This window comes from Paroedura picta, chromosome 10 (assembly GCF_049243985.1).
Source record: "Paroedura picta isolate Pp20150507F chromosome 10, Ppicta_v3.0, whole genome shotgun sequence".
NCBI classification, from domain to species: Eukaryota; Metazoa; Chordata; class Lepidosauria; order Squamata; family Gekkonidae; genus Paroedura; species Paroedura picta.
Window position 1 is genome coordinate 64961004 of NC_135378.1, and position 21262 is coordinate 64982265.

General features: G+C 41.2%; 1 protein-coding gene across 2 annotated transcripts in view; it reads left to right on the forward strand.

Annotated features, from left to right (window-relative positions):
* The window catches only part of NDST4 (N-deacetylase and N-sulfotransferase 4), a 136828-nt gene that overhangs the window by 97099 nt on the left and 18467 nt on the right, over positions 1 to 21262 (forward strand). For both annotated transcript variants that reach the window (XM_077300473.1, XM_077300472.1), the window contains exons 8-10: positions 10339 to 10521; positions 18660 to 18756; positions 20914 to 21037. In XM_077300473.1, coding sequence (XP_077156588.1) covers positions 10339 to 10521; positions 18660 to 18756; positions 20914 to 21037 — 404 coding nt within the window. The remainder of the gene's footprint in view (positions 1 to 10338; positions 10522 to 18659; positions 18757 to 20913; positions 21038 to 21262) is intronic.

Below are 21262 nucleotides of genomic sequence, written 5' to 3' on the forward strand. Positions count from 1 at the left end.
TAAACCCCTCAAACAAGACTGATAAGTTCTACTGAAGTTCTACCTAAGGCTAGAATAGCACAAGGTTTACAGGGCTGAGACATATTGACAAAGCTACATTGGGAAATTAAAATGCCACCACCACGATCACAACTGCAGCCAGTGCAATAATTCTTCTTGTCCCATAGAGTCTGCTTCCAAAGCTTGTAATTCAGCTACAAAAGAAATTAATGCTCAGGGAACTTCGTCTGAAAGGTGTTGTGAATTTCCCTGCGCAAATCCGAATTTATGTTTTCATTCACAACAACAAATAATTGCATTATGTTCACAAATTTGAAAAGCACAGCGCATTTTTATCTGCTTTCAACGGAGCTTGCGCCTTCATCCACAGAAATATTCTGCAGCATAGCTGAAATTTTTGTTATTGATGCACACTTAGAGGGAAAGTCGTCTTTGTACCTAAACCATAGTCTGGCTTAGGTTCAGGGGGGAAATCCTATTAGGTGTGACCAATTGACCCTTGCAGAAAATACACTCAGATTTACACAAGATGAAGAATGAACGGCCAGTGCCAAAACTAAGCAAGCAATTCCCTTCACAGACCCTGCCTTTCTCTTTCCTTCATCTTCCCCTCTACCTTTCTCCTCTTCTGTCTCTAACAGCATTCTGGGAAGCACCCTGATTCATCATTTAAGTATTAAAAGGGTATGTGCTCCCTTTATTCCCCCAAAGCCCCATCTATAATACATAAAGACAACAATATAAAACCACGCTGAATGTCAGCAGTAGCATTAAAACAGCAACAATAAAAACCAGGCTCATAAAAAACAAGGCTAAAGTAGACAGAACTATAAATGTCTATTCCTGGGAAACAAACTTCAGAAAACTGGAAAAGATAATACTTCAGAACAAAAGCAAGGGGACAAATTGTCATTATTAGAACATAACACCAGGAATAAACAGCAGCAAGAGAACCAAAGCCACAGGGACTGCATTTTCTGATAAGACATCCTTGAGCACTGAGAGAGAAATACATATAAATAGTCACTTCATACTTTTAGGGATTTCATGCTATTTAGGTCTGTTGCTGATCCTTGAGAGAAGAGCTAAAATGAGGAAGGCTCATTTTACAGACTTATCTGTACAAAAGAATGACACCAATTGTGTGCACCGCATGTCCTTCAAAGGCTCAAAGATATTTGCTGTGTGCATTTTCAAATGGCGTTTTCACCAGTTGGGAGGAGTCCTTTGTATGAAGGATTGCCAACTCCCACTTAGGAAATTCCTAGATATTTGGGGAAGTGCCAAGGGAGGATGGAGTTAGGGGAAGGAGCAGGAGGTAATACCATAGAATCATCCACCCTATGGAGATGCCATTTTCTCCAAGGGAATGCATTTCTGTGACCTGGAGATGCATTGTAATTCTGGGAGAACTCCAAGCCCCCACCTAGAAACTGGAAACAGTATTTATATGACTAAGATGTATCTTATTATGTGGATCTTATTATGCGGGTGGTAAGAGCATCACCATGAAGGCTTTTCTATGTGTGCAGTTTGTCAGCATGATTGATATATCCATGCATCACTGCCTGACCCATTCCTGGAATGAGATGAGTGGCAGGCATTAGATCATGTTGTCTGTTACTGTTAGCTTTTTACCTAATATGTTACCTAGCTGAGTATGGGATTTTATTCTTGATGCCCAACCCTTTTAAAGATAAAGTGTCTTGTTGATGGGAATGAAGATTGGAGACCAAATGAATAAACAATCTCCCATGCGAGAAATATTCACAAAGGTCTCTTATATTTAGACACTAAGCATGATGTTAGGTAGCCAAGTACAATGACAATGCATTTTCCATGGTCACCAGAAGTTGTGTCATTTCCAAAGGAGCATAGAAGTGCTGAGTAACAGCTACTGTCTCTTGGATATCCAAGCACAGTTTATTACTCTAAATTTATAGACAAGCAAATTTATAGATCAGCGGTTGTCAAATGCACTTAGCTGACAAATAACTTTGCAAAGACTCTGTGAGATAATAAACTAAATGGCCATATAGTAAAGTACACCTTAGTTCTGATAATGAAATGTCTACAAAGAGGACCAAGTGTATACATTGTGTTTCTTCCCAAGGAGTAATTGACACGTAGCATCTTCCTCTGTGGTATTCAACTCCCTACTTTCACTGTGAAGATACTTCATTATTATCTAAAGCTCAGGGAAGACTTACCCTTCTGCCCATTCTATTTCCATTTTATCAGTGCAGTTTGTGGCAAGTAGTTCTAAAAGGATCCCAAAGACTATCACCAAACTGCTCACTGAAAAAGATTGTGGGATGTGGCAGATGGGATTCAGAGGACAGAGGTTACTGCAGGGGAGGGGAAACTAATGGTACCAGAAAATTAGGCCAGATGTGACAGAAAGCTACTCTTGATCTTTCAGTGACATCTGGAATTTATACAGTCAGACCTCCCTTTGTTTTCATGATGCATCAAAGGATAAAGGACTAAAATGCATAAAAGGAAAGGATGCAAAACATTACAGCATGAAGAACGTTTCTTTTGCAACAGTTTATTTAACAAGTGCAGGAAACGAACAACGGGTGCGGTTAAGGAGCAACTGTTCTGAGAGAAACTACAAATTAGTCTTACACTTTTGTTAAATAAGGCAAAGCCTACCAGGAAACTATAGTGTGCCTCTGTGCATGTCAGAAAGTTAATATATTTGGAGAAAATAGAGGGAAAGAGAGTAGTCATTATCAATTTTAAACTAGCAACATGTCTTCTAGTCCTAACACACTCTTAAAGGAAACTGTTGGGGAAAAGAAGCCCAGACCAAGATGACCTCTCAGAAATCGATTATGCATGCGGCCAGGCATGCCAGGCCACTGCCAGTTTCCAGTGGTTTCCAGCATGCCCCACTGCTTCTCATGTATGCATGAGGCACAAAATCCCCCAAGTGCATATGGTCCACCCCAGAGTTGTGCATGCGCACACACAACATTGAGGCTGCAACATTTTGCCGTGCCTTGATGTGGCCGCAGGGAGGGGGGTGGGAGCAAGAGTGTGGCATAGCAGTATGCCACTATTTCACCATCATGGGGGCGTAGAAATGCCCCGATCAGCTCCCCAGCACCGTGGAGCTGGAGCATATTGTGACCCTGCATCAGGCCATCAGAGCGTAAGTGGGGATTAGCCCCACTGGCATGCAGGCACCTGCCTTTCCTGGCCTATGCATAATTGCTGATAACCTCCATACTCCATATATCCACATAGTCTAATTTTGGTTCTGAGTCTTGGTCACCCTTGAGCGTGACCATAATATGGAACCTAAAAATGGCTTAGACTTTCATCTGCATAGTTCTAATACAGTTGCGTATGATTCATGTAACCATGAGCTGTGGGAAATCAGGGTCAAGTTACTTTCCTAAGATGGATGATCACTGGTTGGGTTGGCTTCCATCTCAAATAAGATCTGTGCTTTTAGGCATGTTTAATTTCTAGAAGCCTTCATGCAGAAGTTAGCTACTGGGATTAGATGTTCATTAGATCTTACTGCGAGAAGTTTCCTTCCAAATTATCAGCACTTTAAGACTGCCACAAAGCTCAAAGTGCCACCAAGTGCTGTATGAATGCACTTGGCCTAAAACTGCATTGTGTTTAGCATGTATTGCCTTTTTAATGAATCAGGCTTGGGAGGGGGAGGGGGAGGGGGAGGGGGAAACGAAAAATAGTTTGTCAAGTGATAGCTGGTTGAAATACAGCAAGAACCTTCTGTTCTTTGTTCGAACAGCTGCCCTCATAGAGCTTCCTTAATGAAGTCACTGCCTGGGCTTTTACTTTGGGATGCTCAGTGTTTACAAGCTCATCTGTCTTAAGTCAAAACAGTTCCTATTTGTTAATAATTCACTAGCCAAATATTATGAATGCAACTCTGGGAAGAGGGTAAATAACCAGATGCAGGATGTAGGTTTTGGCACATTTAGAGAGCTAAAGGAAATGTTAACAGAGAAGTGGAAAGAATAATTTGCAGACCAAAAAACATCACATTAAATGTTCAAGTGCCCTGAGAGCTTCAGTCTTTCTCTCCCCCTGATACAAATGAAACATGATAGCATCCATACTACTCTTGAATTCTTTGGGTTTGACTTCTAAGTAAACCCACATAAGATTGCATAAGGCAGCTAGTGCAGTTAACTGGAAGCATGGTTCTAGCAGAGGGCTTTTCAAACTTTCTATTTTCCAAATCAACCAGCACTGAGGAAGCTCTGCACAATGCCTAGGGAACTCCTGCACACTGCAGTAAATCTTGGTGGATTCAGATAGGGGAAGGTACTGGCTTATGCATGAACCAGCAGGGCGCTATCATTTCTATCCAAAATTAGCTTAATGAAATCACATGAACAAGCACATAACATGGGAATTCCCATTACATGCAATAATTATAAATCAAATCTCCTCCAACGAATTTCAGACCATACAGCAAGCTTTCCAAGTTTTGCTCATAGGAGGCTCGGAGCAAGATGAAAACAGTCCAAATGACCTTTTGTGAAATAAAGAGGATACAGCACTAACACAGCTGTGGATGGGTCATGAGGGACACGGCCTCCTAAGCTCTATCCATCTTCACCGTATGGATGTACTAAAAGCTTTATAAATAATTTATTGAACTAATGGAGATGTTTTTAAACACTGTGAATGTACTGTTAAAGGAATGGCAGATTGGCAGAGCTGCAGGGGTGAAAATGGAAAGCAAATGGCTTCCATCTTGTGGTAATTCTAAAAAGCAGAAGAGGAGTGTGTGAGCGGTCTCAGTAGATTTTGAGGACTCTACTTCAGCTTTGTGCCAGACTGACATTTAGAATGGAGATAAACATTACATGAGATGCACTGGGATGCCACTGGAAATAGCAGCCCCGTATCATGTTCCTGAACCCTCTGCTGCAACAGGCAGAGAAACAAAATCCAACACTGGTGCACCATCTTTCCTTGCATCTACTCTGCATTGTTGATCCCACAGGTAGAAATGGAAAGTTTGTCAGTATAATGGCATCAGGAAGAAGATATCTTTCTGAATACATTAACCACTGGGACACACTCTTGGACTCAGTTCGTAATGGCTCACATAGTAACTAGCATCAAATGTCAGTTCCACATTTCTCCATAATTTTCCCTAGCAAAAAGGGACAGGCAGCATGAAGAGCTGGCGTGGAGGGCTTCTTCACCATCAGTATTTTCATCTTTTAAAATGTCTGCTCCTGCATTCTTCTGAGTGTGAAAAGAAGAATCCATTGCTTTCATAAAGTTTTGAAAATATCCCTAATGTCTCCTTAGTCAATTTGTTAAACAGAAGCCCTAGAATCGTGCTATTTTGGATCCATGTCAGAGCCAGCTTGGTGTAGTTGTTAGGAGTTTGGACTTCTAATCTGGCATGCCAGGTTCGATTCTGCACTCCCCCTCATGCAACCAGCTGGGTGACCTTGGGCTCACCACAGCACTGATAAAGTTATTCTGACCGAGCAGGGCTCTCTCCGCCTCACCTACCTCACAGAGTGTCTGTTGTGGGGAGAGGAAAGGGAAGGCGACTAAGCCACTGTCACTGTTTATGCACTGGAGGTTTCATGCTGGGCTGTTTTCTTTCACAGGGTGGGAGGACTCTCCCCAACTGCCATTTTGAAAAAACCCATACCACAGTACCATTGAGGGGCCTTCATGTTACCATATGATACCTCAGTACTGTGGTTGGGAACCCTTGGTTAAGGGAAAGTTTATGTGTGTGAGGATTATGTCAGGGCAAGACTGGTCTTGGTCCTTTGGAATAGAAAGGTACTAAGCATTTTCCTAATTACAAGGTGAGTCATTAGGTAAGTTGACTCATCACTAGTCGTGCCCTCACAGATACAAAAAAGGGAGGTGGAACTCACAGTCCTGTGATTTCCCTCCATTCCAGTCATTGCCTTTTGTGAGCTGTTACACATGGGAGAAACTTTAATGTCTTCATTGGCTTCAAGACAAAGGGAATTTGTCACTGATTGCAAACGTCCAGTAAATACGGAGAAGTCTGGCTTTGTTCTTTTTGTTTTCCACATTAAGATGCCATTAGCAAGCTATAGCAAATTGCTACTCCGGGGAACCCATTACTAAGAGATCTCTGTAAGTCTTGAATATTGGGGGAAACCAATTTCTGCCAGGTTTTCTTCTTCAGAGCACCATTCAAAGCACTCCATAATTACTACAAAATACTCTGCTTAGCATGTCTTGTCCTAATTGGAACTGTGGCATTAGTTGATTTGCATTTCCTCTGACAAAATGCATAGTTCTTGTTCGCTTGAGATTGACTCCACTGGAAACAAAAGCAAAGTGAACTAATCAGTTAACAATCTTACCGTCTCTTGACAAATGTGTAATTAACTCATTTTCCATGTACATCCTATTTTTGGTTAATCCAGTTGGCAATTAAGAAATCCTGAAATAGTTGGATGTGCATAAAGCTCAATGATATAAAACAATGACATCATAGTCATGAAAGTTAATTTTCTACCTCGGTATGAATTATCTTTTAGACTGTTCATACCTGAAAGAGATGTCATTGTTTGATGAGCTTGTACCAAAGAAAAATTAAATGAGGAGTTTGAAAAGTATGAGCTGTACTTCATAATGCTCTGAAAGCTGAAGTCTCCAAGAACCTTGTGTGCATATATGAATTCCTGTAACATCATTTAATTTTTTAAAATAGCTCAGACTTTATTAAACCCAAAAAATCTGCCATTTTGGCAAATCATATATAGCAGTGACTTTTAATACTCAAAATCAATATACAAAAAAAAAGCAAATGTAGCCATATTTTGAATAGATGCATCTATGCCCAATCCTATTCTGGTTCCTACCATCTATTATATTCATTCATTCATTAATACATACCCTATTTTACCTCTATATATGAAACCAAAAGTGGCTTACAACATCATTGTTCCCATTTTATCATCATGACAACAGCCTGGTGAGGTACATTAGACAGTGAGTGATTGGCTCAAGGTTAGTTTCAGAGAAAGGGGCTAAATCCCCCCCCCTTGCAGGAGGGCATTACGCGGTGGAATAAAATGAGACACACCAATGTTGGATATAAACAAGGACACAATTTTATTACCTACCCACAGGAGGGTTGCCACAGCATGGGAGAGAGAGCCTGATCTGGCAGTCAGTGGACTGCACCAACATCCCACAGTCTAGAGGTGCCCTGGAGATTTGCACCATTCCCAGCTGGGAGAGTAGATCCCCTTGCCTACTGAAGTCCATCACTAAGACTATTTATGCACTGGAGGTTTAATGTCGGGCTGCAGGCTGGAGTTTTAGTCATGGCAGGTAGCCCCACCTCTTCCTGCACCCACACGGGGGAGCATTTGGCCCAGTGCTCCTCATCTGCCCCTGATTTTTTCTCCTGCATGGGAGCTGGGGCAGTGAAGTTCCCAGTGCATAAATGGTCTAAGGGAAGCGACCTATGTGGGGAAGTCAATGGGTGCCAATCTCATTTGCCAGTTTGGTGTAGTGGTTAGGAGTGCGGACTTCTAATCTGGCATGCCGGGTTCGATTCTGCGCTCCCCCACATGCAACCAGCTGGGTGACCTTGGGCTCGCCATGGCACTGATAAAACTGTTCTGACCGAGCAGTGATATCAGCGTTCTCTCAGCCTCACCCACCTCACAGGGTGTCTGTTGTGGGGAGAGGAATGGGAAGGCGACTGTAAGCCGCTTTGAGCCTCCTTCGGGTAGGGAAAAGCGGCATATAAGAACCAACTCTTCTTCTTCTTCTTCTTCTTCTTCTTCATTTGGCTGCCCCAGACCACCTGGCAAATGAGCCCCTGGCCTCCCATCTGGGTACGCCACACTCATTACGTTCCACCTCTTAGGGAGGCCCCAAGCTTCAAGGAGTCCAATAGCACACCAGATCCCTGCCAACAGGTTCCATCACATGCAAACCCACAGCTGTGACATCCACCTCAAACTCTGTAATAAGGCTGGGTACACAACAAGGTAGGAGAGAGCAAAGCTGCTCCGGCAACATCCAGGCAAAGAGGGCAGGACCCATGCACATGGTGTAGGCACGATGGGTCCTGCCTTGCCCATGATGCTGTGCATGTTGCGTTTATGCAGCGTGCACCACTAGAGGGCCTCTGAGATGGTTGTGTCCTCCAGTTGGCCCCTCACAGCATCAACAAGCGGCTGTGGTAAGTCTCGGCCACATTTTTTTCAGACTGTTTTTGCAAACCTAGAGCATTTCTCAGGTTTATACAAAGAGCTAGACTTCTATTTTCTCCTTGCTCTGAAAACTGGGCACACCTGGCTGGCAGGATCCTGGGCCAATGGGGTACCTGCCTGGGGCTCTACCTCCTGAGTCCCAATTCCCAACGACCTGCACTCCTGGCTTGGCCAAGCCTAAATGGGAGAAATCTTACTTTTGTCTTTCCTTGTCCTTCTTCCCAGCATGCCATTGTCTGAAAGCGTGGGGGCTGGCTGACCAGCTACAGAGCCCATCCCAGCTGCCTCACTTTGTTCATTGGTGTCCCCCATTGTTCCTGGCATGTCAGGCGGCCAGATCCCATGCCACACCACTTGTAGCTGTCTTGCTGGCTGTTTCATTGCATGCTGATGTGCCTCTGGTCCCATCTGCTCCCCTGGCATTCCTGTGGACCTTGGCCACTTCTCTCTCCAGGTTCTGGCTCTGTTATCATCCAGGGTGAGATGCCCTGGACAAGTACCTAAATAAAAAATAAAGATATCCCAGGAGGGGGAAATAAATGGAAAATCAAATCCCAAATGCAAGTTCATAAAATCATAGAATCATAGAGTTGGAAGGGGCCATACAGGCCATCTAGTCCAACCCCCTGCTCAACGCAGGATCAGCCCTAAGCATCCTAAAGCATCCAAGAAAAGTGTGTATCCAACCTTTGCTTGAAGACTGCCAGTGAGGGGGAGCTCACCACCTCCTTAGGCAGCCTATTCCACTCCAGATCATCCTCATCGCTCTCCTCTGTACTCTTTCAATTTTATCTACGTCCTTCTTGAAGTGAGGCATCCAGAACTACACACAGTACTCCAAGTGTGGTCTGACCAGTGCCGTATACAATGGGACTATGACATCTTGTGATTTTGATGTGATGCCCCTGTTGATACAGCCCAAAATGGCATTTGCCTTTTTTACCGCTGCATCACACTGCCTGCTCATGTTTAGTTTACAATCCACAAGTACCCCAAGGTCTCGTTCACACACAGTGTTACCTAGAAGCGTATCCCCCATCCAGTAGGCATGCTTTTCATTTTTCTGACCCAGATGCAGAACTTTACACTTATCTTTATTAAATTGCATCTTGTTCTCATTTGCCCATTTTTCCATTGTGTTCAGATCTCGTTGAACTCTGTCTCTATCTTCTGGAGTATTTGCCAGTCCTCCCAAGTTGGAAAATGCTATAGATGATTATCTGTGGAAGTTTTACTCTAAAAATGATGTATAAATGTAAATTCTCCATTTTCTTCATACTAGTTACATTATAGAGGTCCGTAGTAGTAGTAGTAAACAAAATAAAGGTTGTAGATTGCTTAAAATGTAGTGGAATGCTGACTTCTATTGGTTCAGAGAGAGCCAGTAGCTGCAGGAAGAATTTTTTTGCCCAAATGTAGAGCACAGCATTCATTGTTGACACTTGAGCAATTAGAAATGAAATGCTTCTGTAGCCTGGTTTCATTTCCCAAAAGAACCATGCATGCCAATATAGAATTAATCCATATTGGCAAAGGGTACTTCTTTGTAACTGCGTGGTACTTTTTAAGGTTGTAAATAAATTACAGGCATCACTAATGCATTGTTCTAATGCTCTTTCACACTGCAGGGGAGGGAATCCAGTAGAAGATGAATGCATTATATCTGGCTTGGATACTGCTATTCCAGTTGCCCACTGTTCCATTAGGCAAGCAGTTTGCAGAGTTAAGTTTACTCGGTGGCAGATTCCAAAAAGCTAGCACCTGCATTTATGATATGGCAGGCTGAACAAATCGAGAAGATCTGTGAAATGCTGGCGCTTCAGCAAGTCAATAAATCCACGAGGATATGGCATGTGAAAACTGTTAAAACTGTACATCTTGGTTTGGAAAGCAGGAATTGTCTTTTCTCTTTTTTAAAAAATTTCTGAGTATTCAGGCTGTAAATTTACAGAAAATATTCCTGGCATAGCAACAGAAGAGGAGGAGGAGTGGCAGAAATCTTAAATTATCAGAACCTCAAGGACAGAAATGCAGTTGTTGCCATCTGCTGAGAGCCTTCTGTTACTACAACTAACTCTGCCTGTTAATCTGTTTTGCCTTCCAGATCAGTATCTTCATGACTCATTTGTCCAACTATGGGAACGACCGCTTGGGTTTGTACACCTTTGTCAATCTGGCCAGCTTTGTTCAAAGCTGGACCAACCTGAAGCTACAGACTCTGCGTCCAGTTCAGCTGGCTCACAAGTACTTTGAGCTGTTCCCCAAGCAAAAGGACCCTCTGTGGCAGGTAATGCGCAGTCAACACCAACACGAGCCCAACATTTGTTTGCAAGATCACTGTGAGGAAGACTTTTGGGGAAAAATTAGGAGAGCAATGCCTACCAATTAAGATGTTTTAACCTGTTTTTAAACGGCATGCTAGGTTTGTTCAGGTTTGCTGTTTAAAGTCAGCGATTCGGGACTAGGAATACATTAACTTGCCAGATAAGGACCTGGCTGTCAAATTACCTTCATTAACACCTGCCAAGAGCCAGGCTGTAAAATATCAGCTATTAGCTTGGCTGGTATTTTTCCGAGAAGGAGTGTGGTGGGGAGAGAACCTCATCTCCCTCTTTTCCTGATGCATTGCTCTGCATTAACTGGTTGCAAGGCACAACTAATAAGATGGCATCAGACAAATGAAGCAGTCAATCCATATTCTAATACAGAATCATTGGTACCAAGTAACCTCAAATGGCTGAGAGGGTCTTTTGCCAGTCTTTTCTTTGGGCATTATACAGGCTCTTTGAATTATAGGAAGGTTTTACCAATAACAGATTCTTTACCCCCCACCCCACAAAAAAGAGCTATAGTCTTGATGGCTGGAGGCTGTAACATCAATTATAGTAGCCAGTCAGAATTCATGATGTGATATGGTGGAGAGAAAAGAACCAATGGAAACTGACATTGTTGCAGGCAGAGGGTCTTTCTTTCTCATTAAAATCCCCCCCCCCCCGAATCCAGTTAAGGTGAGGCGTATTCATTTTACTTTTATGCATCTTCTGATTCTACATTCAAAAGATGCTGCAGATTTCATTGCACAATACATTTAACATAATTTAGCATATTTGGCTAAGGCCACCATAAGAGTTGCCAGGTTGGGGTTGTGAAATACTTGGAGATTTTGGATTTGGAGCAAGGGGAGGGCAGGGCTTAGGGCAAGGACAGACCTTAGCAGGATATAAGGTCATAGAGTTCACCCTCCAAAGCTAAGGTGACCAGAATTAAGGGACTGTAAGGCGGGATGTGGTGCCAGCCACAGGGCCAGCCAGGGCAGAGCATCGCTGCTGGCCTTTCTGCTGGGCAGGGGGCAGGGAGGGAGGGGGCTCTGGCTGGCGGGACTTTAAAGGACCCGGACGAGACCTGGGACGAAGACCTGGAAAGCGTGAGTGTCCCGCAGGAGTCGGGACAGATGGGCAGCTTATCCAAAGCAGCCATTTTCTCCAGGTTGTGGTCAGATGTATCTCTTTGTAGCCAGAGACCACCAGCTGGTTGGTATTAGCATAGTGCTCTTCGGAGGGTATAGACAGAGAGGCAGTCTCTCCACAAAACTATACAGTGCTGCAATGAATCAGCTGTGACATGACAATACTTGCTACCACTATAACTTTATAGGAGAGCTCTTAAGAAATGCACACACACACACACCCTTATGATGGCAGTTTCAGTCCTTAGAATCCCCAGCAAGAATCTAAGCAGGGCTGGCCTGTGACTCTGGAGAGTCACCATCATTGAGAATAAATAGTTCTGGGCTAGACAGAAAAGTGGCTTTATTCAATATATGGAAGCTCCTTAGATCCTCCAAAGGAATAATTTTATAATGCACTAAGAATGCATCACCCATTTTCTTTAAGCCCCAGTGCATGTAATCTGTAATAAAGCAGTTTTGATCAATATCATGTGAATAGCTGGCAGATTGTGTTTAGCATATCAAGACGCCATACAATGTAACTCCAGCATGATAATTCTTTTGAAGAGCCTCCCTCCATTTTCTTCTCACGTTTTATTTCTCATTAACACCTAGTAGAGAGATGAAGTGCTAAATAACCCCTAGCAACGATATGTTCTTTTTGCATCTTCATGCCAATGTTAAACATTGTCAAGCACTTTAGTACTGGAATTTATTCCTCTATGACAACTCCATCAATTACCTTGTCTAGTTCTTCATGTTCATTATTTTCTTAAGAGGAAATAAAACCAGGAAAATTCTCAATTTCTAAATGCCAAATATCAGGACCAGCGACCCATATTTTTAAGTGCAAAAATTGTATGCTTCATATTTATTTATTTATCTTTCAATTTCTATACCGCTGTTCCCCGGGTGGGGTCATGGCGATTTACAATAATAAAAGAGTAAAAACACAAGAAAACCCCATAAATAGTTCCCTTATAATAATCAACAATTAACAATTAAGGTGGCAGGCGATAAACAATCCTCAAAATTTTCCCACCCATCTTGTCCAGCTGGAGGCCAAGCCATTAACCAATGGGAGTGAGGTGCCAGATCTGATAACAATTAAAAACAGAATTAAAAAGCAATATCTTTTTTTTCTCACGCACATGAGATACACTCTCAGCACAGAATTAAATAATAGCGAAGAGTGGTGACCCTAGATATATATCATAGGAGGTGGTCTCCAAAAAGGATAAAATTTATATATATATTGGTTGGAGCCATAATTTACAGATCCCATTTAACCACTCAGCTACACTTCATAAAGAGTTGAATATAGGGATTTTATATAGAGTGTATCATCACAGTTCTGACCACTGAGGAAGACCTAGTAGGGTCAAAATGCGTTTGGTCTTATGTGCTGTTAGTTCTGTATAGTTTTTATGAAGTTTTTACTCTGTTTTTAATTGTGCACTATAATAAATAATCAACAAGTTTTACATTATTTTATTGTACAGCTCAACTTCTGAGTTCCTACCTGTTAAGGTTGTGTTGTGTTCCTTTTTTGTTTTTGGTCAGATCTGATAACACCATAGGGGATCCTCCGGTCGAATATCAGAACCCCAAACCTGGCCTCAACCATATGCCTGGTGGAAGAGCTCTGTCTAGCAGGCCCTGCGGAACGTTGACAAACCCAACAGGGCCCTTAGCTCTTCTAGGAGCTTATTCCTCCAGGTTGGGGCCAGGACCAAAAAGCCCTGGCCTGCTTTTTCTCGAAAGAATCATAAAATTATAGAATCGTAGAGTTGGAAGGGGCCATACAGGCCATCTAGTCCAACCCCCTGCTCAACGTCGAGTCAGCCCTAAGCATCCTAAAGCATCCAAGAGTCATGTAAAAAAAGAGATTAAAGGTTGCAATCCTAAGAAGGCTTTCATGGAAGACGTTGGGGATGACACTTTAGCATTTGGACAGAACTCCATGGTAGAATTCACTTCTACCTATAGAGTTTTGCTCCCAAACCAGAGTGTCGTCCCCCCCCCCACAGCACTGATGTGCTGATGTCAGTTCTGGGTGATGTTAGTACATTGCATTAAAATGTGGTGTTCTTCTGGATGGGTGGAGGGCAAGGTGTCTAGAAAGTGCGGGACCTGGTAATACTTCAGCAAAGTTTTTTTCAAGCTTTAATGTGCACGCAGAAGAAGGGTGCATTCACATGAAAGCTTATACTTTGAATAAAACTTTGCTGGTTGAGAAACTGGTTCATGGATTTCCTATGTCAAATATGTTTTTTGCTCCTATGGATAGATGACTTTTTCTGGCTTGCAGCCTTTAAAGCATGCACCTAAAATGTAATGTTTGAGTAACTGCACACAAATGTAGTAGAGATACACACTAATCAGATATCCAGTTTAAGGGCTACAACAACCTGGTGGTCACCCTTGGTTTTATGCCATGTAACATGTAGAAGGCCATGACCTAGATAGACCAATCTCATCAGAACCTGGAAGTTAAGCAGTTCCAGTCTTGGTTCGTATTTAGACGGACACCACCAAGGAATCCAAGCTTTCTATGCAGAAGTAGGCAATTGCAAAGCAAATACAAACATCTCTTGCCCTGAAAACCCTATGCAGTCACTATGTCAGTTGCAATTTGACAATTTTTTTTAAAAGTGTGGTATAGGCTGGCAGATTAAGAGAGTGCTTCCTCTATTGCAAATTTAGTTAAAAATAACTTAAGTGTAAGGAACCTGAGTTGGTTCAGAGCCAATACATGAAGTGTTTAATTGGTGATTTAACTGGTAATTAGTGATAAGTGAAGCTGACAGTTCTAAGTGTTGCAAAGCCATGAGTTTAAACACACTAAATGAGTTAATGCTGGTAGAGTCATAAGAATAATTATACTGGCAAAGCGAGAAAATGTGCATGTTCCAAACAACAACAATAATGAAATCAGTTGTTGTCTGTTTTGTTTTGCTTCTCTCTCTCTCCTTTAAGTAATGCACTGGTATTAATGGGATGCACAGTCTTTCCTGAACACTGCATTGCTTTGCTTTGCAAAATATCCTTTTTGGAGCTCAAAAGGGTTATGTTCACTTAAACAATACAGTCCTTCAACTCCTGAGATTTCTCCATAGCTTTAACTAGAAACCTCAATTTCACATTTGCTTTTTACTTATGAAAAGGGAATCTGCTAGTCTTTATGTTCATGCTTTTTTCTGTTTGCTCATATCATGTTTTCCCATTAGATTTATACAATGTTGTTTACAGCAGTTTACAGCAATTGCTTATAAATATATTAAGTGCATAGTTATGGACATCTATGTATAAAAAACCTTAGGTCTATAACAGAAACAAATTTGTCAGGAACATCAACATCAAAATGGAAGAAATTAAAAGTCAGCTACATACCCCCCAAAAGCAATTGATTTGGGGTCTATTCATATATTCCCCCAAACATTGTATATCTCTCTAGGCCAATGGGTCCTGGAAGAGGGTGCCCCAAGACACATTTCTCAAACATATAGAAACCAACTTCTATTTGATGTGGAGAGTTCCAGAGAAGGTCATCTCCTGGGTTATTCTCCCCACACCTACTTTCAGAAAGGAGGGGTAACCAAAGCAGTGTTTCCAAAGATTACCTTAATGGTTGAGCGGGTTCATAAGGAATTAGGCCATCCTTGTTTTATTACCATCACTGATCAATTCAGACTTTCAATAATTACTACTATAAGCAAATGTTCTAACCCATGAAAGAGAACCTGAGTGCAGAAGATGGCAATTGGATGAAGACATTTTTTGATTCATTTGGAATTCTCTCAATAATCCTACATTGTGTATGTATTTTAACCATTTTTCATGCCTTTTAATAGTGTTTATTTAAGAAAACCCTCTTTAAAATGGTTTTAATTATATATGATTTGGTGGGAGGTTGAATTTTATTGTTTTGTAATGTAATTTTATCATATATGCTTTAAATTGTTATAAGGACAGAAAGGTGGGATATAAATTTTGTAAACAATATTAACAATCAATCCAAGCTCTCACAACTATAGAAAAAAATCACACTATTTCACAAGGGATTAATTTCAGTCTGCACTTGATTTTTCTCACCACTTTTCCTGCTTTATTTTTTTGCTCTAGACCATTAGCACTCAGTCATCCTTCACATGTCTTTGTAGCATATGTTTAGCAAGATTAGAAAGCTGAACACGAATGCCCCAGTTCGAAGATGTGTGTTTGCCTAAAGCTGCTGCACACATCATCTCTGTTGTGAGGCACACACTCATCCGTCCTGTGCAGAACTGTTAGGACTATAATGAGTAGCATTCATATGCACATGTTTATATGTGTGCTAGAGGACAAGCCCGTTGCATTCAGAATACAATGGGCACTAGATTAGGGGGTGGAAGAACTCTGTGGACAGCCTCCCCCTCCTCCCAGGACCTGGAAAGGCAACAGGTGACTGTTCTCTGGATCGCCTCTCCCTCTTCCTAGGAGCTGGAAAGGCTGCAGGGATCTGTTAGGGCAGTGTGTCCCTGGCTGGAGACCCCTGGGCAGGGAACTCAGTGGCAAGGGCAGCTTTCATGCGGCAGGGATCTGCAGCCTCCAAGCCTCGGAGGGAAGTGGAAGGAGGAGGGGGTGGTCAGGGGTGGGGGACGGAAGGCAATTGGCTGGCTGCTGGACAGACAGGCAAGCCGGTTGGAAGAGGAAGCACTCAGGGGAACTGCACAGCAACCCTGAGTGGATGTTAAGCACTTAAGTCATGAGACACACTCCTCCTCGAAGCCCTTACCAGATATATTAAGTGTAACAGATATGTGCCATAAATCCAATCTACTATGCAACTTTGCAATTTGTAGCAGCACTCAATGTTGATATCCTTGTTCAGAGGGAAAAGTAACGGAAAACTCTTTTTCTGGATAAAGGAAACTCCTGAATGACACAGTCTCCAAGACTGGTGTGTCAGATGATCCACCAGTAGGAGTGCGAGCTCCTTGTGGAGGTGGGGGATTCCCACCCCTAGGCCCCACCCCCCACTCAGCTGGCCACAGGGGGGACTAACTCTGAACTTATTACCTGGGGTGGCCCAGGTAATATTATCAGCTATATGGCAATGTCACTTCTAGAGTGTACCAGAAGTGATGGCATCATGATGGCAATGTCATGGCGAGGCACTGGTAAAAGCCATTTTTATAGTAGTGTTTTTGTCCAAATACCAGAGCATTGCCTTGATGCCACAATGTGATGATGTCACCTTATTGCTGGCAACGTAGCCTGGGCCTCTGTCCCACTTATGGTAAGTTGCCCCCAACCTCCTGCCAGGAGGGATCAGTTCTTGATTTATTTTATTTATTTAAAACATTTATTGGCTGCCTTTCTATTTTATAGGAACTCAAGTTAGTTCTCATTACATACCCTTGTTATGTAAACAAGCCTAAGTGAACTAAATTTTTTTTTCAGATTTAATACTTCACATGTTAATATGTAATGTCTAATTTAAACTGAATTGTTCAATTGTGATTTGTCAGGAAAATTACATGGTGGGAACATTTTTATCTCACTCACTAGCTGCACACATCAACACACACACTTTAAATTTACTTCCAGTACAAGTTTTCTTCTTTGTGTGGATCCCCCCCACACACACACACATTATTGCTTTTTTTTTGTTTTCATGTGCTTATTACTAAGCATAGACAGCTAAAATACCTAACTGCACTTTGCATCATCAGCTGAAGAACTCCTAAGAAAGGCAACATTTCTGTTATTGAAAAAAAAACTTGTCAGAAAAAAAAAATGTCAAAATCCAGTAAGAGATAATCTTTTAAAAACTTTATAATGTGCTGCATTGGTTTGAACAGGAACTATTTATGTAATGAATGGAAGAGAGACCTGCTTATTTCGATGTAAAGTAAGGTTCCAGATAAGATCCAGAATAGATCACAATTTGTTTCTATATAGTTGGTGGTGGTGTTGCTTTTTAAGGCTAGAATAAGAATTGTAAGAACTCAGCCCATTGTCTCAGTCTATTGAACCGGCTACTGTTGTAGATGCAGCTTGGTCTTCAGTTGCAGCCAAATGAAACGACAAAGTGCTGAGATGGTACAATGGACCATTCCACTTCAGATGAGAGATTAGATGTTGCAAGGTTTCTCTACAGCAATTACCCCCTAGACCCTTTCATGGTTTTTATTTGCAGAAAATGCTTACACAATACCATCAAAATTCTATCAACTAATTTCTTTGCACATCTAGGGCTGAGAAACAACTATATTTACCAGAGCGATTCCCTGCTCTGCCCCTCAGTGACCAGGAGATACCATGGCAGGGTAGTTCTTAAGGATTTGGATTCTTATTTTGCAAATGTTTTAAAACACTCGATTCTAATTGTGCTGTAGAGCTACTGGTTGATTCAACTGCTTTTTAAAATTGTGGCTGCTATTGTCAAAGAACAGTGATATCTTGTTAAAAAGAGATCAGCAGTACTTTTCTGTTGCCAGTTGCAGTAGCTAATAGTGGCTAATATCATTTATTTACATAAAATGTTTGTATGTGGCCTTTCCACCTAGTTTAGTCTCCAAGACCATTTATGCACTGGGAAATTCATTGCCCCAGCTCCCATGCAGGATCACAAATCAGAGACAGATGAGGTGCACCGGGCCAAATGCTCCCCTGTGTGGGTGCAGGAAGAGGTGGAGCAACCTGCCATGACTAAAGCTCCAGCCTGCAGCCTGGCATGAGACCTCCAGTGCGTAAACGGTCCAAGAGAGAAAACAATCAAAATAATATTAAAATACCAATATATATATATTCAAGCAGTCATCTCTCATCACAGCCCATCTTACTGACTGCCACCTCTCTGGGGAGATATTACCATTAGCCATATTGGAAGAGGGGCTAGAATTCAGAGGGTAGTGATTATTGCACAGAACTTTCTGATGAGCAAGAAGTGTTAGGATGTCTTCCTGAACTGAGTCTTTTCTTTTCCTCAGAATCCATGTGATGACAGACGACATCGGGATATCTGGTCTAGAGATAAATCTTGTGAACACCTGCCAAAATTTCTTGTGATTGGTCCACAGAAAACTGGTAAATGAACAGCTTAAAGTATAATATAAATAAATGGTTTCCAGAGGGAAAAAAATAAAACATTCTGTGGGACTTGCTGAGTTTGCAGAATTTTATCTATTTTCATTTAGTCCTGAAACTGCATTTGTGTGATCAATAATTTTATAATCAATTAGTATAACCGTTTAGCATGCTCAGGTATGAATTACTGTGATTTTGATAGATACATTCAGTCAAGTGGGAACAAGATTGTCCTCACATGCACTGTCTCTGATTTGTGATCCTCACATGTCTACCTGATATCTTGGTACTATAGCCAAAGTAGCATAATAGCTTGAATGTCAGACAAACTGAGAAACCCAAGTTCCCATTCAGCCATGAAGCTTATGAGGTGCCCTTGGCCTAGTCACTCTGTGTTAGTGTATGCTATTTCACAGGTCATTCTAATGAGAGGAGGAAGAGGAAGATGAACAGGATGTTAGTAAGGTGATACAATCACACAAACACATATCTACAAATTCATTGTCAGCCAAGGGATAAGAAATCCATATTTTCTCATACTTAAAAAAATCATACAAATCAGCATTTTCTTACCTTTTAGAATAGCCATTATTTAATTGTAGGTTTGGAAAAAACTATTCACTTTGCTAATTCCTGAGTATTGTTATTCCTTATCTGGAGAATTTTTAATGTCCCTTTCTTTCTTTAAGATATCTCTATACTACTAGTCCAAAGAACATTGTCCAAAGTTGATTGTGTACAAAACACCAAAATGTTTAAAATAACAAAATAAAATACAGTGGTATAAAAGAAGGAGGAGCCATCTAATGACTTTATCATGCAGTCATAAAATCCAGCCAGCCAGCAAAACAGCAACAACAGACTATAAAACCACTTTGACATAAAAATCATATTCAATTGTTGTTGTTATTCGGTTCCCCATGGCCAAGTGTACAATTAGAAGCAAGCCCAACTTTACCACCACATAATATTTTAATAGGTCCTATCAGAAGTATTTGTGTGAAGGGAAAACTATTATCATCCTGCTGTGATTTAAATCTAGAGATTTCCACATCACATCCTTAGACGTTAATGACTTTTCTAGGGTGCCAAGCAAGTTGGTGATGAGTAATTGATAGAAACTCACTCTTGATTTTAAAAAAATCATCAACTCTGAGCCATTGGCAGTTTCTTTCCACAAAACATTTAAGTAACATACTTAAAGAAACCCTACAGACATCCTAATCAGATAACCATGCTAGGGAGCAGTGAAAAATATAAAGTGTTTTTTAAATGATCTAAAGCTAATTAAGGAAAATAATTTAAAAGACTTGCTACTGTATGCTTGCTGGAAATCAAAAATCATTTCACCTACTGTTGCCAGGCCATGAAATCTCTTGCACATTTCTATTCCAATCTGTTCAATTGGGTTTGGATTGAGTAGTGCAATTGTATGTGCAGTTATTCCAGTCTAATTTAAGGAGACCTTGGATGGTTCATTTTTGCATCAGTTGAAGCAGGACAAGCTGTTAAAGGAAAACAAATAAGTCCATAAAGAAAAGGACTGGGTTGACAAAAGGACAGAATTCTACTTTGAATTCAGTAGAGCCCTTGTAACTCCATGAATTTAGACTGGAATAATTGTTCTCTGCTTTGAACCTCCCTGGTGTGGCTTTTCTAACAGGATACTTGTGAGAATGATGTGAGTTGTGGGTATACTGGTAGTCACTATAAAGCCTTATGGAAAATATAGCAATACAGATCTCACTTTTTAAAATGAATTTGCTTTGATCAACCTTATTTTTAGACAAAAGCTTAAATCATCTAAAGTCCAGATTGATAACTGCAAAGATCAAAGCAAGGAAAGTTATGAACTGGGGGTGGGGGGACATGTTCATAAGGGAGATGACTGGATTGAAATGTAAAGATGTCTGAAATTCAGGAAACATTCTCTTCCTAAGTACATATTACCCATTTGAATTCAGTAGAGGCCTCATTAACTCATCAGAGAACATAATTTAAGTTTAAAGCAATTTTCTTAGGGTGATATAAAACCTACATAATGACACTTTCCCCTGTAACTGGGATTTTCATTTGTATATTTTGTGAAACACTATTATTTCAGTGCTCATACCCTTTCCCATAGTATCAAATATTTCTGCGTTTTTTTCCCTGTAGGAACAACAGCACTTTATTTATTCCTCCTTATGCATCCTTCCATCATTAGTAATCTCCCCAGTCCAAAAACCTTTGAAGAAGTTCAGTTCTTTAACGGAAACAACTATCACAAGGGAATCGACTGGTAAGAATAACCAAAAGCAAATGTCCATTGTTAGCATATGCCAGACCACAGAGGAGCAATTATCAAAGTATCTATGACATCTACATAATTTCCAGATGCCTTTTCTGTGCATGGTGCTTTGAGAATTAAAATTACTTTGCACTGATGAGAAGTTTGCCAGAATAGTTCTTTGTTCTCCCTTTCATGTTACAATGCCAGTATTTATGTTGTCCTATGAACAAACAC